At 42.5% G+C, this 19,615-nt stretch overlaps 2 protein-coding genes across 2 annotated transcripts; both read right to left on the bottom strand.

Moving 5' to 3' along the window:
* Positions 1 to 291: 291 nt before the first annotated feature.
* Positions 292 to 1,460, bottom strand: LOC307098341 (disintegrin and metalloproteinase domain-containing protein 29-like; the record flags this gene model as incomplete). The annotated part of the gene is given in 2 exon segments (XM_079769024.1): positions 292 to 1,046; positions 1,049 to 1,460. Coding segments are annotated over 2 exon segments (1,167 nt in total).
* Positions 1,461 to 1,547: 87 nt separating this feature from the next.
* Positions 1,548 to 2,486, bottom strand: LOC307098340 (disintegrin and metalloproteinase domain-containing protein 20-like; the record flags this gene model as incomplete). The annotated part of the gene is made up of 1 exon (XM_079769023.1): positions 1,548 to 2,486. One exon carries the CDS (start codon positions 2,484 to 2,486, stop codon positions 1,548 to 1,550), a length of 939 nt encoding a protein of 312 aa, XP_079625149.1.
* Between the last annotated feature and the right edge of the window lie 17,129 nt (positions 2,487 to 19,615).

The following is a 19,615-nucleotide window of genomic DNA, read 5'->3' as shown; positions in this document are numbered from 1 at the left end:
TCTCCTGTCCAGACCCGAGTCTCAGGCTCACTCAGGGCTCTTACAGACCTACAAGAACTGCACAGGATGCTAACGTGCGGTGTTCAAGCTTTATTGCAGATGCTGGCCAGCGAGCTGTCAGAGAGAGAGATGTGAAAACATTCATGGTGTGCACACCCTGGATATGGGGCAGGAGCCCTGCAGCTGCTCAGAAGTGTGGGCTTGAGCTCTGCCAGTGGGTTATGGTGACTTTTTTCACGTGTTTCTTCGTGTTGCCTGAGTTGTACAGGGGTTGGATGGCTGACTTGCTGTTTACTTTTCAACTTGCACTTCAGTGACTGTAGTGGTCTGGACAGTTCTCACATTCATGGCTACCCCGAAGAGCAGTGCCGCTATGAGGGCAAGCAAGCGACCAAAAGTGAATCTCAAATACACCATTGACATAGGATTTATCCTCACTGTCCAAGTTCTTCTTGGTTGGGATACGCTGTCCACACTCCCTCTGGCACCAGGGTTTAAGGACAGGGGCGGGTCGCACCCTACATGACAATGGCAGTTCCCTTGGTTGTTGCATAGGCCCCTGCAGTTGCATTTCAAAGGGGGACAGTTGTAGTTTAAGTCTTCTATGGAAGTGTTGCAGGAGCCCTTATTAAAGAATGTTTTTGCACGACAGGGGGTACCAGTTCTCACAAAACCAACGTCAGTTGTTTCTTTTCCACGGTGTGTTTCCAGTCCAAAACACCAGGTGTTTGCCCAGAAAGACTGATGGAAACCCACGTGTTCTTGCAGCCGTGGCATATGAGTGACGTTGATAGACTGTAGGCTTCCACACAGATTGTTAGTGGGATAACAAGGGTATGGATTGAACACATGAGTAATTTTACAGTGTCCAAATCGGCTTGCCAGTCCATTAATGCGGTAGCAGTAATCTGGAGCATGCAGTGCCCCTTCCCCAAAGATCTCCTTGCAGTACATATTGCGGTCAGTACAATTGCCGTGATAGCAGTAGGCTTCCTTGGTGCACGAGGTTCCATGTTGCAGATAAAAATTCATGAAGCAGCTCGTTTCCTTCCCATGCAGTACTCTAGAAGGTCACAGATGTTCTGGATCAGTCTGCAGAGCATCCCCACGAGCGTGTAGGTGCAATTTGTGCAGCATATTTCTCTGTTACAAACACTTCCAGGCGTGAAGTTGCAGTCAGTTTTACAGCAGGTGTTGGTATAGCACTCCTGGAAGGACCCACAGTCGCACTGCTCTTTGTCTTCCACCTCAGAGTTTCCACATCGAGTGACTGTCAGGCTTTCATTTGCATGGACAAATGCAGTTAAGTAGAGGCATTCTGCATGGTCAGCACTATAGGAGTTTTGTAGGAATACCACGGAGCAGTTGCTAAAGGCAACTGTCAACACGAGGTACCTGTACAAGATGCAGGTGGTCCTTCGCTGGCAAACAAAGGCATCTGTATCCATATACACACCCATTGTCCTCCCAACTTGCTGGGTGGCTATAACTGCCAACAATAATATATGTCTGTACAGGTGACCCACATAGACCAGACTGGTGTGCGATCACAAACTGTTCTCATTGGGATTAAAATTAAGTTCATGGGGTGCATCTTTAAGCACCATTAAGCCTGAATAGGGCCGAAAAGGAGTATAAATGTTGTTCCGATAATTCAGAGCAAATGGACCACTTGGCACAAGAAAGTTGTTCATATTGGTTGGATCCCTCTCATTATAAATGACCATGATGCTGATGTAGTACCTTATGTCAAGGCCTCGGAACATGGAGTCCATTAAACTCCCTAGATATACTAGGAATTTGATGTTTTCTGACATATTTCTGTACAGAGTATAAATGGAATTGGAACTCATGAGGCAGGCTTTCATGTTTCCTCTGTGGGATGAATAGAGCTTACTGCTGATCCTGGAGGCTGCACTGGTGTTCACTTTGGAGAGCAGAGGGTGCCTCTCTGCCTTGTATCCCAGCCTGGACGTAGGTCCTGTGGCGTTGGTGTCGGCTATGATCTGAGAAACGATGTGCTCAAACCTCTGGGAATCCTTGAGGGGTTTGATTTCATAGGCAAGGTCGTCCACCTTCATGATGCCTTCCAGGCCCCCATAGCACGTGTCCACGGTGACCATGGAGAGAGGGACGTCCTCCAGGTAGCCCAGGTAGTAACAGTCGAGCGGGAAAAAGGGGTGGTCCACCTGCAAGGCTCCTTGGTCATCCTGAGTCATCACCACCAGCTGTCCAGGCCAAAAGAGTCTCTTGCGCCGCATGTGGAGGACTTGTCTCTGCCCCCCAAACCTCAGGCTGTAGGAGAGCCATCCTGCTGCCAGCAGGGCTTTGCCATGGTGCAGCTCCTTCCTGGGAATCACCACCTCCGAGGAGATGTAGCGCCAGGAGGGACGACCTTGAGAACACTGGGTGGGAGCCAGCACCACCCAGAGCCCAAGCAGCAGGATGGGCATCCTCAGGGTGACGGGACCCCCCGCCAGCCTCATGCCCTTGTTGGGGGAGAACCATCAACGGGGACGAAGAGAGGGAGGTTCCTCAGTGAAGCTGGGTCCCCACCATCTGCTGTGGCCACTTCCTGCCAAGGGGATAGTGACAGAAAACCCACCCTGGCAGGGATGCTGAGGTAACAATGACAGGGCACGTCAGTGGGTGGAGCTAGACATGCATTCAGCTGGGGTGGAGGTGGGGGAGGTGAGAGGCGGATCTGAATGCTAAAGTGGAAATAAGAGAGAAGGAAGCAGAGCCCTGTCACCCCTGCACACCTCAGTCTTTCGTCTAGCGACCTGCACACATGCTGTGTAGTTTCAGCAGTTAAAGTCCCTACAACCCCGTCATCACGGTGCGCCTGCATCATTCCCAAGGGTCACTGTTGTCCTTATTATTGGGCTGCTTCTCCTACGCCTTTGGCAGGCGAGCTGGACTTTGTTAATTTTACCCTCGTAGGTGTTGACAAGGTTCATTTCTGTAACTATATGTGTCTTCTGGTCTGCAGCTAAGAAGTTTCCAACTGTGGAAGAAGGGAGCCACATGCTAACCTGACAAGCTCATTGGCGGCCTGCGTGGCAGTCTTGCCAACTCAGAGACCTACAATAACCTCAAAAAAAGGTCTGAAAATGAAATATTTAACTACAACCAGGATATGGCGGGGAGTCATGTCCTAGGTCGATATTTTCCCTGACAAAGATCAACTTAGATCTTTCCTGAGCCCATTTGCCTTTTTGCCTCTAAGATAACATATCTGTGAGATGTCTGGGTAACTTGTAACTTCCCTTTTTCTGGAGCCTCTGGGATACAACCAAATGTGGTGGGCACCAGGACAGATACCACCAATCCCTTCATTATCATGTTAATTGTTCATGCACCCACCTAAGTATGTGTCCATCATTTTACTTTTTATCCAGTCCCAGGGGTTACCCACCACTTTGCTTCATCCCACTTTCTTAATCTATCACCAATGAATTTCATGTAACCCATCTATGTCCCTCCTTTGATTGCAATGTATAAATATAAATGTAACCTGCCATTCTCTGGAGCATTATCTCAATTCATTGAGGTTCTGCTTCCTGACATATGTCGACAGTTTGGTTCAAATAAACTCACAAAAATTCTTTATAGGTTTCAATGGTTTTTTTAGGTTAACACAATGGTGAACTCCTGCTGATTGCTGCTTGGAAGCTCTTTGGGGCCTAGTGAGTGAAGTGTCTCCCAGTGTCTACCTGAGGCTTCCTGGATGAGGTTTTCATTTTCCTCCTCCACATGCTGATGACGGGAAGGACTTCTGGTCCAGTGGGAGCCATGTGGTTGTTCCCTGGAGCCCTTCCCCGTGGTTCTCTCCTTGGCCTTAGAGATGCTTCGTCTGCACATGCTGACTAGCTCTCCACTGAAGACACATTGGGCCCCTGTGGGTGTCCATCGGGAGAGTGTTATGGAATGTGGAATTTATGAAATTGGCAGGGAAGTGACAGTCCAATACTGTGAGGTTTGGTAAAGAGACTTTAATGAAAGCAGCGCTGCTGGTTCAGGGGACTCTAAGTTTCAGATCCTGAACCATCTGTTCAATGAGAATTTTATACATATATATTGAAGGGCTTAAAAAGGACAAAATAGGGCAGAGAAAGATTTATTGTGCTTAGCAGATATCTTGTAGAAAGCTTGCAGTCGTGAGCACAGCATAGCTCAGATAACCAGGACACACCTGGCATGGGAGGAACTAATGACTGGCCAGACCCATCTCCCACATTCTTTCACAAATGGAATTAATTACCAGCTAGCAAGAGAGTGCAGTAGAAAGCAGGTTACTGGGACTAATTCAGTTTGCTAGTCCCCTGAAAATGTCTCATTTTCCCTATCATGAGAACCAATATTTAACATGTTTTTATCCAATTGTGCAGTTTCTTGAGGAGGGGATGAGAAATTCACTCACAGGTCCCGATAAGAATCTATCATTGTTTTCCAGCACTGGGTGGCAACTGTCCTTTTACTAAAGGATATAGTCACCAGAAAGGGAGTTAAATGAACTTGAGGCTAGCAGCTTAACAGAGAAAGAATTCAGAGTATTTGTTATAAGGATGTTTAAATGGATGGATGACAAATACACACAACTCAATGAGAACTATAAGGAGCTGAATGAAAATGTCACCAACATGAAAAGAAACCAAGAGGAGATGAAGAACGACATAGCTGCAATAAAGAACACAATGGAAGGCTTAAAGAGTAGAGTAGAAGAGGCTGAGGACCGCATCAGCGAATTAGAAGACAAGGTAGGAAAAAACACACAAACACAGCAGCAACTGGAAAGAAGACTTAAAAAGCAAGAGGAGAGCCTAAGGGAGCTTCGGGACAATGCAAAACGAAACAACCTTCGAATAATAGGGATAAAAGAAGGAGAGGAAGAGAAGCAAGGAATAGAAAACCTGTTAGAAGAAATAATGACAGAAAACTTCCCTGATATTGGCAAGAAAAAAACTATCCAAGTCCAAGAAGTACACAGAGTCCCAAACAAGTTGAACCCCAAAAGACCGACACCAAGACACATCATAATTAAATTGACGAACACCAACGACAAAACAAGAATTTTAAAGGCTGCCAGAGAGAAACAGACAGTTACCTACAAGGGATCTCCTATCAGAATATCAACTGATTTCTCAACAGAAACACACCAGGCCAGAAGGGAATGGAATGAAATATTCAAAGTGATGCAAAACAAGGGACTGAAACCAAGAATACTATACCCAGCAAGGCTATCATTCAAAATTGAAGGTGGAATCAGAAGCTTCACAGACAAAAAAGGGCTAAGAGAGTTCATCACTACCAAACCAGCAGTGCAAGAAATGTTAAAGGGGCTGCTGTAAAAAGAAGAAAGAGAAAGGCAAGAAGAAACACAAACACTAAATATATATATATATATATATATATATATATATATATATATATATATTTGTTGATATATATATATATATATATATATATATATATATATATATATATCAACAAACAGGTACTTATCAATAATAACAGTAAACGTAAATGGATTAAATGCACCAATCAAAAGACATAGGGTAGCTGAATGGATAAGAAAACATGACCCATATATTTGCTGTCTACAAGAGACCCACCTTAGAGCAAAAGACTCACACAGACTGAGAGTGAAGGGATGGAAAAACATTTTTCAGGCAAATGGAAATGAGAAAAAAGCCGGGGTTGCGATACTTATATCAGATAAAATAGACCTCAAAGTAAAGGCTTTAATAAGAGATAAGGAAGGCCACTACATAATACTAAAGGGAGCAATCCAGCAAGAAGATATAACTCTGGTAAACGTATATGCACCCAACGCAGGAGCGCCCAAATACATAAAAAATCTGCTGGAAGATATCAAGGGAGAGATCAACATCAATACAATCATAGTAGGGGACTTTAATACACCACTGACATCAATGGATAAATCATCTGGACAAAAAATCAGCAAAGAAACAGCAATTCTAAATGACACACTAGATCAGATGGACCTAATTGACATCTTCAGAGTATTTCACCCCAAAGCCATGGACTATACGTTCTTCTCAAGTGCACATGGGACATTCTCAAAAATAGACCATATATTGGGTAACAAGCAAAGTCTCCCCAAATTCAAAAAGATTGAAATCATATCAAGCATTTTCTCAGACCACAATGACATAATATTAGAAATAAACTACAATAAAAACATTCCAAAAAATTCAAACACTTGGAAACTGAATAGCATGCTACTAAACAATGATTGGGTTATCAATGAGATCAAAGAAGAAATTAAAAACATCCTGGAGACTAATGACAATAAAAACACAACATTGCAAATCCTATGGGACACAATGAAAGCAGTCCTGAGAGGGAAATGTATAGCTCTACAGGCCTACCTCAAAAAACAAGAAAAAATGGTAATAGATCATCTATCTCAACAACTCAAAGAATTAGAAAGGGAGCAACAAGAAAAGCCCACAGTGAGCAGAAGAAAGGAAATAATAAAGATCAGAGCAGAAATGAATGACATAGAGACCAAAAAAAAAACAATACACAAGATCAACAAAACCAAGAGCTGGTTCTTTGAAAGGATAAACAAGATTGATGAACCTCTAGCCAGGCTCACCAAGAAACAAAGAGAGAGGACCCAAATAAACAAAATCAGAAATGAAAGAGGTGAAATAACAACAGACCCCACAGAAATACAAAGGATTGTCAAAAAATACTATGAGCAACTGTACTCCAACAAACTAGACAACCTGAAGGAAATGGACACATTCCTAGAAAAACACAACCTTCCAAAACTTACTCAGGAAGAGACTAAAAATCTCAATAGGCTGATAACTATGGAAGAAATTGAAGCAGTTATCAAAAAGCTTCCAGCAAACAAAAGCTCGGGGCCAGACGGCTTCACAGGGGAGTTTTATAAAACATTCAAGGAAGAGCTAAAACCAATCCTCCTCAGACTATTCCAGAAAATTCAAGAAGAAGGAAGACTTCCAAGCTCCTTCTATGAAGCCAGCATCACCCTAATACCAAAACCAGATAAAGATAACACAATGAAGGAGAATTACAGGCCAATATCCCTCATGAACATAGATGCCAAAATCCTCAACAAAATTCTAGCAAATCGAATCCAGCAATACATCAGAAAGATCATACACCACGACCAAGTAGGATTCATCCCAGGGATGCAAGGATGGTACAATATTCACAAATCAATAAACGTGATACATCACATAAACAAATTGAGAGATAAAAACCATATAGTCATATCAATTGATGCAGAAAAAGCATTTGACAAAATCCAACACCCTTTCTTGATAAAAACTCTCAGCAAGCTGGGAATAGAAGGATCATACCTCAACATAATAAAAGCCATATATGACAAACCCACAGCCAACATCATAATCAATGGGCAAAAACTAAAACCATTTCCCCTAAGAACAGGAACAAGACAGGGATGCCCACTCTCACCACTCCTGTTCAACATAGTGTTGGAAATACTAGCCATTGCAATCAGACAAGAAGAAGAAATAAAAGGCATCCAAATTGGAAAAGAAGAAGTAAAACTGTCCTTATTTGCAGATGACATGATACTGAAAACCCTAAAGACTCCATCAAAAAATTACTAGACTTAATAAATGAATTTGGCAGAGTAGCAGGATACAAAATAAATGCTAAGAAATCTATGGCATTTCTATACACCAATAATGAACTTACAGAAAGAGAGACTAAAAAAGCAATCCCATTTACCATCACACCAAAAAAGTTAAGATACCTAGGAATAAACTTAACTAAGGAGGTAAAAGACCTATACGCGGGAAACTACACAACACTGAAAAAAGAGATAGAGGAAGACATAAACAGATGGAAGAACATACCATGTTCATGGATTGGTAGAATCAACATCATCAAAATGTCCATACTACCCAAAGCAATCTATAATTTCAATGCACTTCCCATTAAAATACCAACAGCATACTTCACAGACCTAGAACGAACTTTCCAAAAATTCATCTGGAATAAAAAAAGACCCTGAATAGCCACAGCAATCTTGAGAAAGAAGAATAAAGTAGGAGGGATCTCAATACCAGATTTCAAGCTGTATTACAAAGCCACTGTTCTCAAAACTGCCTGGTATTGGCACAAGAACAGACATATAGATCAATGGAATAGAATAGAGAACCCAGAAATTGATCCAAATCACTACGCTCAATTAATATTTGACAAAGGAGGCATGAACATACAATGGATTCAAGACAGTCTCTTCAACAAATGGTGTTGGGAAAATTGGACAGATACATGCAAAAAAATGAAACTAGACCACCAACTTACACCATACACAAAAATAAACTCAAAATGGATCCAGGACTTGAGCATAAGAAAGAAAACCATAAAAATACTAGAGGAATCTACAGGCAGAAAAATCTCTGACATATGCCAAAAGAACTTCTTCGCTGATACTGCTCCTAGGGCAATGGAAGCTAAAGAGAAAATAAACAAATGGGACTACATCAAAATAAAAAGCTTTTGCACAGCAAAGGAAACCATCAATAAAACAACAAGAAAGCCCACTACATGGGAGAACATATTTGCCAATGATATCAACGATAAGGGTTTAATCTCCAACATTTACAGGGAACTCATGCAGCTTAACAAAAAGAAGATAAACAACCCAATCAAAAAATGGGCAACTGATCTAAATAGAGACTTTTCGAAAGAAGACAGAAGGAAGGCCAAGAGACATATGAAAACCTGCTCTAAATCACTAATCATTAGAGAGATGCAAATCAAAACAACAATGCGGTACCATCTCACACCTGTCAGAATGGCCATTATCAACAAGTCAACAAATGACAAGTGCTGGTGAGGATGTGGAGAAAAAGGAACCCTCGTGCACTGCTGGTGGGAATGCAGACTGGTGCAGCCACTGTGGAGAACAGTATGGAGTTTCCTTAAAAAACTAAAAATAGAGCTCCCATTTGACCCAGTGATCCCACTTCTAGGAATATATCCCAAGAAACTGGAAACATCAATCAGAAAGGATATATGCACCCCTATGTTCATAGCAGCACAATTCACCATAGCTAAGATTTGGAAACAGCCTAAGTGCCCATCAGCAGATGAGTGGATTAAAAAACTGTGGTACATCTACACAATGGAATACTACACTGTGGTAAAAAAGAAGGAGCTCTTACCATTTGCAACAATATGGATGGAGATGGAGAGCATTATGCTTAGTGAAATAAGCCAGGCAGAGAAAGATAAATATCACATGATCTCACTCATTTGAGGAATATAATGAACAACATAAACTGATAGGGGGAAAAATAGATCCAGAAACAGAGAAACATCAATCAGAACGTCAAAACTCAGGGAAGAAATTGTGAGGTAACCAGAAACCCAAGAATGTCTAAGATCGTCTTTCTAGCCACGCTAGCAGTCATCAGATGTACGGTAATTTTACCTGGGACAAGAGGGTAAGTATTTTGGTCTTATGCTCCTGACCCTTCATGGGTAATACCCCTTACGTGGGCTGATCCCCTGACTAATGTAATTACCAATAATACCAAACACCCTGGACATCCAGGAGGTCCATGGGTGGGGCAAGAAAGTATAAATACACAGGGGTCTCCACCCAGCTTCCCTTTTGTATGACACGAAATCAAAACAATGCCCCTTTGGGTGTACAATTAAAGAGAGGTTTCTGGCTTGTGTGGACACCAAAGAAAGGATGTCACTACTATCACTACGTGCCCCCGGTAGAGGTGCAGAAAATGTAACCGAGACCTTGTCTATATAAAAAGAAATGGATAGCCAGTTTGAAAGGGAATTCCCATGGACTAGAACAAAGAATGTCCTTACATGATATTATTCTACACTATCATTAAAATTTTTTCCCAGATTTGGATCACCCCCAGTACTTATAATAGTTCCTCACACCCTTGGGCGGGGAAAAAAAAAAGTCATCTGTTTGGTGCTTGGAGACAAACTTAACACATCTCTTGATACTATAGAATTACTACAACATAATATACAATTATCCCAAGCAAACGTACAAACTAATTCTTTGAATGTCTGGCAGCAATTTAAAAAGGACATGTAAGGATTTTATCCTTTTCATTGTGTAGAGGGCCTCCTGGGAGGGCACCTGAGCATTCTATATTGGTCCCTCTAACCCTTTAGGCCAAGAGAGGCCCTCTTCTCACAATTCAATTGCTCACAGCTGTTGCATGAGCTCTCTGTTCATGTCGAGGTTGCAGTCTCGTGATGACTGGTGCCATGGATCTGTCTCTCACCCAGTGGGGCGAACTGAGCCCTCCCTGGAGAAGAAACCTGGATTCCAAAAGATATGTGATCAGTGCTGGGGCCCCACCAGCAGGCGAGGGGATCCCAAGGCAGGTGCTGGGCATGGAGGCCACGGGGGCATAGGCTACCAAGGAGACAAAACTGAACCTCACGTCACCCTGCTTGGCCCTGGAGGATGGCTGGTTAGCCAGAGACGGGTAAGATTCCTCAAGGAAGGAACAACCTAAGACAGGCACAGTCGCAGAGGGGCCATCAGGAGAGAATTTGGGGATCAACAGAGGTGGGGCACAGACCCTCACCCCCCCAACATTGCAGGGGCCTGAATCCTAGCCCCTTCTGAGGTAGGTCTCCTGCCCCCATGGCTGCTTCGTGCTTCCCATGCCCAGCTCAGATCCGGACCCAAGTGACCGACAGAGACTTGGCCGACAGCAGCTGCCCTCTCACTCCAACAAGAATTGTTTGAGCTGTCTTGTACCCATGGTGTGGGGAAGTGGGTTTACGATATCTAAATCCAGCCTACCACCAGGAATGCTCAGGACCTACTCAAGAAGGCAAATAATCCCTTCCACCAATATTTACAGGGTAAAATAAGATTATTGTTAGAGTAATAAATTTGACAGTAAAATAGTAGTCAAGTTTTCAGGCAAATTTAAATTGGCTAGTTGAAACAAGCGAATATTCTAGAAAAATTAATTGTACTGGACAAAAAGGTGTTCCTAAAGTGTTAACTAAAATTTTTATTGGTACTTCATCTCATGATAAAATTGTGTACCATATAATGAACTTAAAACAGTAATATTATAGTGCAAAAAATTAAAGTTTAAAAGCCATCAAGACTACATTATAAAATTTTCAAAAGCCTCCTAACATTTAAATCAAAAAAGGAGGGGATAGTAGAGGAATATCATGTAAGGAAAAATATCCTGTAAGTAAATTACAGCTAGAAAATTAATACTTTAGAAAATTAATTGTAAGGCTAAAAGCAAGACACCCATGAAAAACACACAAGGTGACAAAACAAGCCAGAGGAAAATCATTTGGGCAAAAAATGAAAAAGGATTCCCAGTCAAATTGATAGAAAATATTCCTTTATTAACTTTTGGTCGAGAATATGTTTGTATATTTTCAGAAAACAACTCCGAGACCATGTGGATTCCAGCAACAGAGAGGAATCGACAGGACTACTCCAGCCATGAAGACAGAAGAGAAGCAGTCCAGAGACGGAAGACGCTGATGTGGCCTTCCCATCCTAGCAGTTAGCAGCTGTGCATCACTGCAGGTTGCCCAGGACCAAACCAGACAGAGTCGGACCCGCATTACCACCATTTGTCCACCATCCAGAACTGAAATGTCAGTGCTGACATGTACACATAAGGAACTGTTGGACATTGAAATTGGGTCTCAAAAGAACTGTTGGCCCAGAAAGAAACTCACTACAGACTGATTCATTTGCCTGTCACCATAACCATTATTGCTTGTCTCATTTTCGGTTCTTATAAGTGTATTTGTAATAGCACATGATCTCACTCATCTAGGGGAAATAATGAACAACATAGACTGATGAACAAGAACAGACCCAGAAACAAGGAGGCATGGATCAGACTGTCGGGCCTCAGGGGGAGGGTAGGGAAGGGTGGGGGTAAAGGGGGAGATCAACCACAGGACTTGTGTGCAAGCATATGAGCCTAACCAGCGGTTAAGGACAACAGGGGGGTGGGGGCATGTGTGGGGAGGGGTGTGGGATGGGAATGGGGGGATGAGGACAAATATGTGATACCTTAATCAATAAAGAAATTAAAAAATAATAATAAAAAAATAAAACCATGCTTAAAAGGAAAAAAAATTCAAAAAAAAAGAAAACATCAACTTGAATTCGAAAAGACACGAAACACACACCAAAATCAAGATAACAGAGATGTTAAAAATTATCTGACAAGGGTTTTTAAGGAGCTATTATAAAAATGCCTCAATGTGCCTGGCTAGTGTATCTCAGTGGTTGAGCATTGACCCATGCACCAGAAGATTGCTAGTTCGATTCCCGGTCAGTGCATATGCCCTGGTTGTAGGCTTGATTCCCTGTAGAGGGTATGCAAGAGGCAACTAATCAATGATTCTCTCTCATCGTTGATGTTTTTATCTCTCTCTTCTTTCTCCCTCTCCCTTCCTCTCTGAAATCAATATATATATATATATATATATATATATATATATATATATATATATATATTTTTTTTTTTTTAAAAAGAGAATAAAAAAGAAGAAGGGAAAGAACTATTTATATGGGGAGAAAACTCCAATAGAACAGCCACTAATCCCAACAAATGCAAGCAACAAATACTTACAGATGAATGCAAACTACAAACAATGACTAATATCAAGCGAGGTGAGGGAAAACAGAAGCAAAAACAAACAAACATAAAGAAAAAAATCTCACAAACAAGCAAAAAAAATATGATTAACAAGCAAACAAAAACAAAAGGACAGAGAGAAAAAACATTTGAATGGTGAAGAGAAGAGAGAGGTGTATATGGACTTAGATCAGGGGATTGGAAATTAGATATATAAGTAGGGTGAAATTTTAACAGGGGTAAAAAGAAGGAATAAGGAAAATCTAAAGCAGGAATAGGATAAGAGAAACAGTACAACAAAAGGGGAAAAGTAAGGAAGAGAGTGTTGGCATAAAGATAAAGTTGAGATAGAGTAAAATGATGCTAAAGGAAAGGTGAAAATAGAATGTAGAACACTAATCCCAAAATAAAATAAAGAGAAAATAAAATGACACTTAAAAAAAAAAAAGGTAAAATAGTAGTAGTAATAATACTGATTAAAAATTAATAATTAAAAAGGTAAAATCAAGTGAGGAAAAAAGAAAAATAATAGTTTCTTAAGTAAAAGATGAATAAAAATAAAAATGTTCAGTAGTGAAGGTCATTCACTTCCTCTACTGTTCTGTTTGGCACGCCTGTTTCCTAGTCAGGACAGTATTGAAGTTCCCTGTGTTCTACTGTTCCTCAGTGTTGTAGGACACAGTCCTGATTTCCAAGCAGGCAGTACTTTTTTTTCTTATACTCCTTTATTTGTGTTTACACAAAAGTCAATTTGTGATTCAACCCCTGGGTGGCAGTGTTTCTGGATTGACCTCCAGGTCTATAGGTCCTCTCTAGCTAGTGTTTAGATTTTGTTTTCCCTGTGGCACTTAATACCAGTTTGGGGGAATGGGCTACCCCAGAGCTGCTTCTCTGATCGTTATTCCCTGCTCTGATCCCCAGGTTCCACAAAAACAACTTTTCTCTGCAGTGTCTTAGAGTGTCCCCAATTGGGTAATCCTATGTATTGGGCTTAGTAATCAAAAGCAAGGATTTAAAGAGGGGAAAAAAAGAGAGAGTGAAAAGAGCCAGAATAAGTGTGTGAACTCCAGCGCTGCGGCACATGTCTGTGTAGTCTTTTTTCCCCTTGAGTCTAAGCAGCCAGTACACTGTTAAAATGTTTAGGCAACCCTTTTGCACCCAGTTCAGCTATGGGTTGCATTTTAGAGTTCCCTTCTGTTAGCAGCCTTGCGGATCCCCTTCCACATTCACGGATCACGCCAGCCCTAATGGCCGTGGACTTTTCTGGGCGCAGACTTGCCTGGATCCTCCAGCTCCCACTGTGCATGTTTCTTTCCTGCCCAGACCACAGACCTCACCTTATCCCAGGCAAAATCTGACCTTTCCTTGAAGAAGTGCAGAGCTCCTCTGAATCCTCCTGCTCACGCCACTTGGGGACCTGTGTTCCCTGGTTCGCAGCTGTTCGCTGGGTGCTGTTGCTGTATATTCCCAGGATTTTCATGATTTCGACAACATCCACTCTCCTCTTCAAGATAGTGTGGTCTTCGCGTCAGAGCCGGTCACTCCAGGAGGGATCCCAGGAGCATTGAAGGTTGCCTGGTCAAGGGAACCCCTTCCTGCAATCTGCCACAGTCCCCTGGAGTATAGCTGTCCCTCAACTCACAAACAAACACTCCCCATGGGACCACACATCTGCCCTTTGTTCTCTCATTGATGCACTATCTTGCAGTCTGCCTTCCCATTGGCAGCCATCTTCCTTCCTCATTTATCTCTTGTTATGACCTTCACTTTGAGGTCTATTTTGTCAGATATAAGTATTACTACCCCAGCTTTCTTTTCTTTTCTTTTCTTTTTTCATTTACATTTGCCTGAAAAATTTTCCATTCCTTTTCTTTCAGTCTGTGTGAGTCTTTTGCTCTAAGGTGGGTGTCTTATAGACAGCTTATATAAGGGTCATGTTTTCTTATCCATTCAGCTATCCTATGTTGTTTTATTGGAGTACTAGAGGCCCGGTGCACAAAATTCGTGCACGGGGGGCATGTCCCTCAGCCCAGCCTGCACCCTCTCAAATCTGGGACCCCTTGAGGGATGTCCGACTGCCCATTTAGGCCCGATCCTTGTGGTGGGATTGGGCCTAAACGGGCAGTCAGACATCCCTCTCACAATCCAGAACTGCTGGCTCCCAACCGCTTTCTTGCCTCCCTGCTTGATTGCCCCTAACCGCTTCTGCCTGCCAGCCAGATCACCCCCTAACCACTCCCTTGCTAGCCTGATAGATGCCTAACTGCTCCACTGCTGGCCTGATTGCCCTTAACTGCCCTCCCCTGCAGGCCTGGTCACCCCCAACTCCCCTGCCCTGCTGGCCTGGTAACACCTAACTGCCCTCCCTTGCCAGCCTGGTCGCCCCCAACGGCCCACCTCTGCAAGCCTGGTTGCCCCTAACTGTCCTCCCCTGCAGGCCTGGTCCCCCACAACTCCCTGGTCCCCCCCTCCTCTGCAGGCATGGTTCCCCCCCAACTGCCCTCCCCTGCAGGCCTGGTCACCCCTAACTGCCCTCTCCTGCAGGCCCTGTCCCTCCCAACTGCCCTCCTCTGTTGGCCCAGTCACCCCTAACTGCCCTCTCCTGCTGGCCTGATCGCCCACAACTGCCCTCCCTTGCCAGCCATCTTGTGATGGCCATCTTGTGTCCACATGGGGACAGCCATCTTTGACCACATGGGGGCAGCCATCTTGTGTTGCAGTGATGGTCAATTTGCATATTACTCTTTTATTAGATAGAATTTGATTCATTTACAGTTAATGTTATTATTGACTAGAATCCCAGCGTGTCAAATTGTGCAGCCCTGCTGACCTATGCGGCCTCTCTGTGCTTGCAGCCCCGCCCATGCTTACATGCAGCCTCACTCACAGCCTTGCCCACCCACACTGGTGTCAAGTCCCCACCGGCGCCTGCGCACTCAGCCTCCTGGTGATCAGTCTTTGGTCATTCTGCCATGATATTTATGATAGAGATAGGCACTGGTTTGTTGCCATTTTTATTCTTTATGCTACATTCCTTTTTTCCTTTCTATTTCTTCTTTTTACAACAATTCCTTTAGCATTTCTTTCATTCCTGGCTTGGTGGTTATAAACTCCCTTCGCCTTCTTTTTTCCTGTGAAGCTCCTGATTTCACCTTCAATTTTGAATGATAGCCTTGCTGGATAGAGTACTCTTGGATTCAGTCTCTTGCTTTGCATCACTTTGTATACATTCTATTCCCTTCTGGCCTGATGTAATTCTGTTGAGAAATCAGTTGATAGTCTAATGGGAGATCCTTGTAGGCAACTTTCTGTCTCTCTCTGTCAGCTTTTAAGATTCTTGTTTTGTCATTGACATTTGCCAATTTAATTATAAAGTGTCTTGTTTGTTTTTTTGTTTGTTTGTTTGTTGTTGTTGTTGTTTTTGGGGGGTTCATCTTGTTTGGGGCTCTGTGCTTCTTGGACTTACGTGACTTTTTTCTTCCCAAAGTCAGGGAAGTTTTCTGTCATTATATCTTCAAACAGGTTTTCTATTTCTTGCTCTGCTTCCTCTCCTTCTGGAATTCCTATTATGCATATGTTGTTCCAGTTCATGTTGTCCCAGAGCTCCCTTAGACTCTCTTCCTGCTTTTCAATTTTTTTCCAGTTGCTGCTCTGGTTGTTGTTGTTTTTTTTTCTACCTTGTCTTTTAACTCACTGATTCAGTCCTCAGCTTCTTTTACTGTTGAATCTTCCATTGTGTTTGTTATTGCAGCTATGTCATGCTTCTTTTCCTCTTGATTCTTACACATGTCGGTGAATTTCTCATCCAGTCATCTGAGCATCCTTATAACCATTACTCTGAATTCTTTCTCTGACAAATTGCTTGCCTACACTTTATTTAGTTCCTTTTCTGGTGATTCCTCTTTTTCTTTCATTTGGGGGTTGTTTCTTTGTCTTCCCACTTTAATGTTCCTTTGTAATTGTTTGACGTATTAGATAAAATTGCTAAGCCACCCAGATTTTTTGAATTTGTCTTACATAGTAGATAGATGTTTTGTGGGACCCAGTGATGCAGTCTCTCAGGTCTCCTGGGATAGGTGTTCTAGGGAGGACCCCTGCTTGAAATATTGGGTTCTCCTGATGTATTTGTGTCTTGAATGTTATTGTCCAATTTGTAGGTGGAATCTCATCTCAGGGTGTCTGATTATGAGGCTTGCTCCCTACCACGTTGTGCCAGCCATTGTGGAGGCTCTGATCGAACAGCACAAAATACAACATGTCAACACACAACACAGAAGGAACAGAACATGAATGTACACAAGACACCTATAACCCCAACAAAAGTGACCATCAGGGAAAAGAGGATTATTAAAGAGAAAATAGAGTAGATAGTGAGGAGGCAAAAAAGAAAGAATATGGGGAGAAAATATAACAAAACACACAAATAAACCAAAAAGGATAAACAAAAAATACCCTGAAAAATAAAAGGGGGAGGGGGGGTAGAATCTATAGATACAGAGCTTAAATAGAGAAAATGAGGTTAAGAAATTGGATGAATAAGGGAAGAGCCACAGTTTAGAATAGAGGAGGGAAAAGGAAATTAGAGGACTAGAAAAAAATTTTTAAAGATTTTTTTAAAAATTAAAAAGGGAGAATAGAGGAGAGAGCAGATAGGCCTAAATTTAGGAAGTGAAACAAGTTTTAAAAAAAGGAGAAGAGAAAAGAAAAAAAAATGAATAGTGAAGAAAAAGAAATGAGGAGAAATGGAGTAGGAACAGGGAAGAGGAAATTAGATATATGAATAAACCAGCAGAGATTAGAATAATAACATCAATACAGCAGACAAGATCCATTTTTGAAAAGTAGAAAAAAAGAAAGGAAAGAGGAAAACTAAGACAGGGAAAGGAGAAGAAAACGGGAGGAAAAAAGAGAAGTGAGGAAAGAAAAGGTACAAAAATATAAAAACAAAATACAATAAGATAAAATAAAAAATAATACAAAAATTAAAAATAAAGAAATAAAAACAGTGAGGTGTTGTTCACTTCAGCCGAGTTTTAACTCCCCATGGGAGCTGGCTGAGGACCCCACTCTTCTGTTCTGTCTGCTTATTCTGGGGTTTCTGTTAGGTGCTGAGGTGCTGACCACTGTTGGGCACTGTCTTTTGGCGTTTAGCACCAGCAACCTGCTTGAAGCTCCAAGGGATCCACAGGTCCTCTGCTCTGTCTGCACAGGCCTTGGATGCAAAGAAGCAGGGCCAATTTGCCCTCTTTGCCTGTCTGCCATCTGTCAGTCTTAATCACTCAAGTGTCTGTTTCTGACAGGGCTTTAGGTGGGGTTGGTGCTTTTTCACTTTCAGGGAATAAGATGGATGTTTTTTTTCCCTGATCCAGAGCTACTCCTCTGCGATGTGGACGAAAGGGTCCAAATGCTGACCTGACACTCAGAGACCTAAAGTAACCACAAAGGATGGTCTGAAATTAAACTTTAACTAAACGCAGTTATGGTGGGCAGTTACATCCTAGGCCAGTATCTTCACTGACAAGGTCAACCTTTTACCTTAACTGAACCTATCTGTCTTTTTGCATCTATGATAACATACCCTTGAAATGTCTGGGAAACTTGTAACTTCCCTTTTTCTGGAGCCCTTGGGGGCACAACCAAATGTGGTGGGCGTCAGGACAGATACCACAAATTCCTTCATTATCATGTTAATTGTTCCTTCACCCACCTAAGTATGTGTCCATCATTTTACTTTTTATCCAATCCCAGGGGTTTCCCATGTCTTTGCTTTATCCCACCTCCTTAATCTATCACCAATGAATTTCGTGTAACCCACCTATGTCCCTCCTTTGATTGCAATGTATAAATACAAATGTAACCCGTCATTCTCTGGAGCATTATCTCAGTTCGTTGAGGTTCTGCTTCCTGGCATATGTCGACAGTTTGGCTCAAAAAAACTCACAAAAATTCTATACAGGTTTCAATGTGTGTGTTTTTGTTGTTGTTGTTGTTTTACGTTAACAGCGAGTGGCCCAAAATATTATCTAGCCTAGGTTGGTCAGAGATGTTTGTATGGAGACCAATGGGATTGGCTGGCAACCTGGAGTTTTTATCAGTCTGGTTCCCAGAATGGTGACACTGGCTGGCCACTCCTCCAATTCAATCCCCAAGGGTTTCTTGGGACTATTCCCAGCTGTAAGCTTGGCCTCTGCCTTTGTTTCCTCTGTAAAGCTCAAATTGCAGAGTGTGGCAGTCTGTATCACCTGCCTTGAGGCTACTTGTGAAAGGAGTTTTTAGGGGTAAAATAGGCAGGTTTAGGAAGTTTTAGGAATTAGGGGGTCCATGGGGAGAACCACAGGGCTGCAAAGCTGGGAGCTGACCCAAACTATACATTCAAAGAATAATAGAGTCGCAGAAGGTATACATTCACAGAATAAAGGAAAGGAAAACACTCATTCAGAGTGGAAAGAAGAAGGCCCAAAGGAATAGAAAAACAAAAGGGAGAAGTAAAGGGAAACATCCCAGAAGGTTTGAGCTCTGAAGCTTCTATAGTGACCAATCAGAGGGGATATCAAGACACAAAGAACTGCAGCCTTTATAAACTTAGAAAAAAAGGGACTTAGTGGGACTCTGTCCCCTTCCCCACATGGTAGTCTGTGCTTGTTTCTCAATAAATACCCATCTTTTCCCATACCACCTTTTGTCTGTGGTTTCATTCTTGGACTCCACCTGGACAAGAATCTGGGAAGCCATCATTGCATCCTGCCCAGGGGAACACCATGCCTTCCAGTTCAATGTTCGAGTTTCACTTGGATGTGCTATCTCTTCTGGGGAGAAATGGCCACTTAGGTTTGGAAGCTTAAGAACATCCCAATGCAGGACTCTGGGCCATGTCTCCCTGCCCTGCTTCCCTCCCCAGCCACTCCTCAGGCACCTCAAGTCTGTGCCTCTCTCCCTGTGCCAAAGCCTTGGGTGAG

The sequence above is a fragment of the Cnephaeus nilssonii genome (assembly GCF_951640355.1).
Source record: "Cnephaeus nilssonii genome assembly, chromosome: 4".
Taxonomy (NCBI): Eukaryota; Metazoa; Chordata; class Mammalia; order Chiroptera; family Vespertilionidae; genus Cnephaeus; species Cnephaeus nilssonii.
This window is presented reverse-complemented; position numbering and strand designations above follow the sequence as displayed.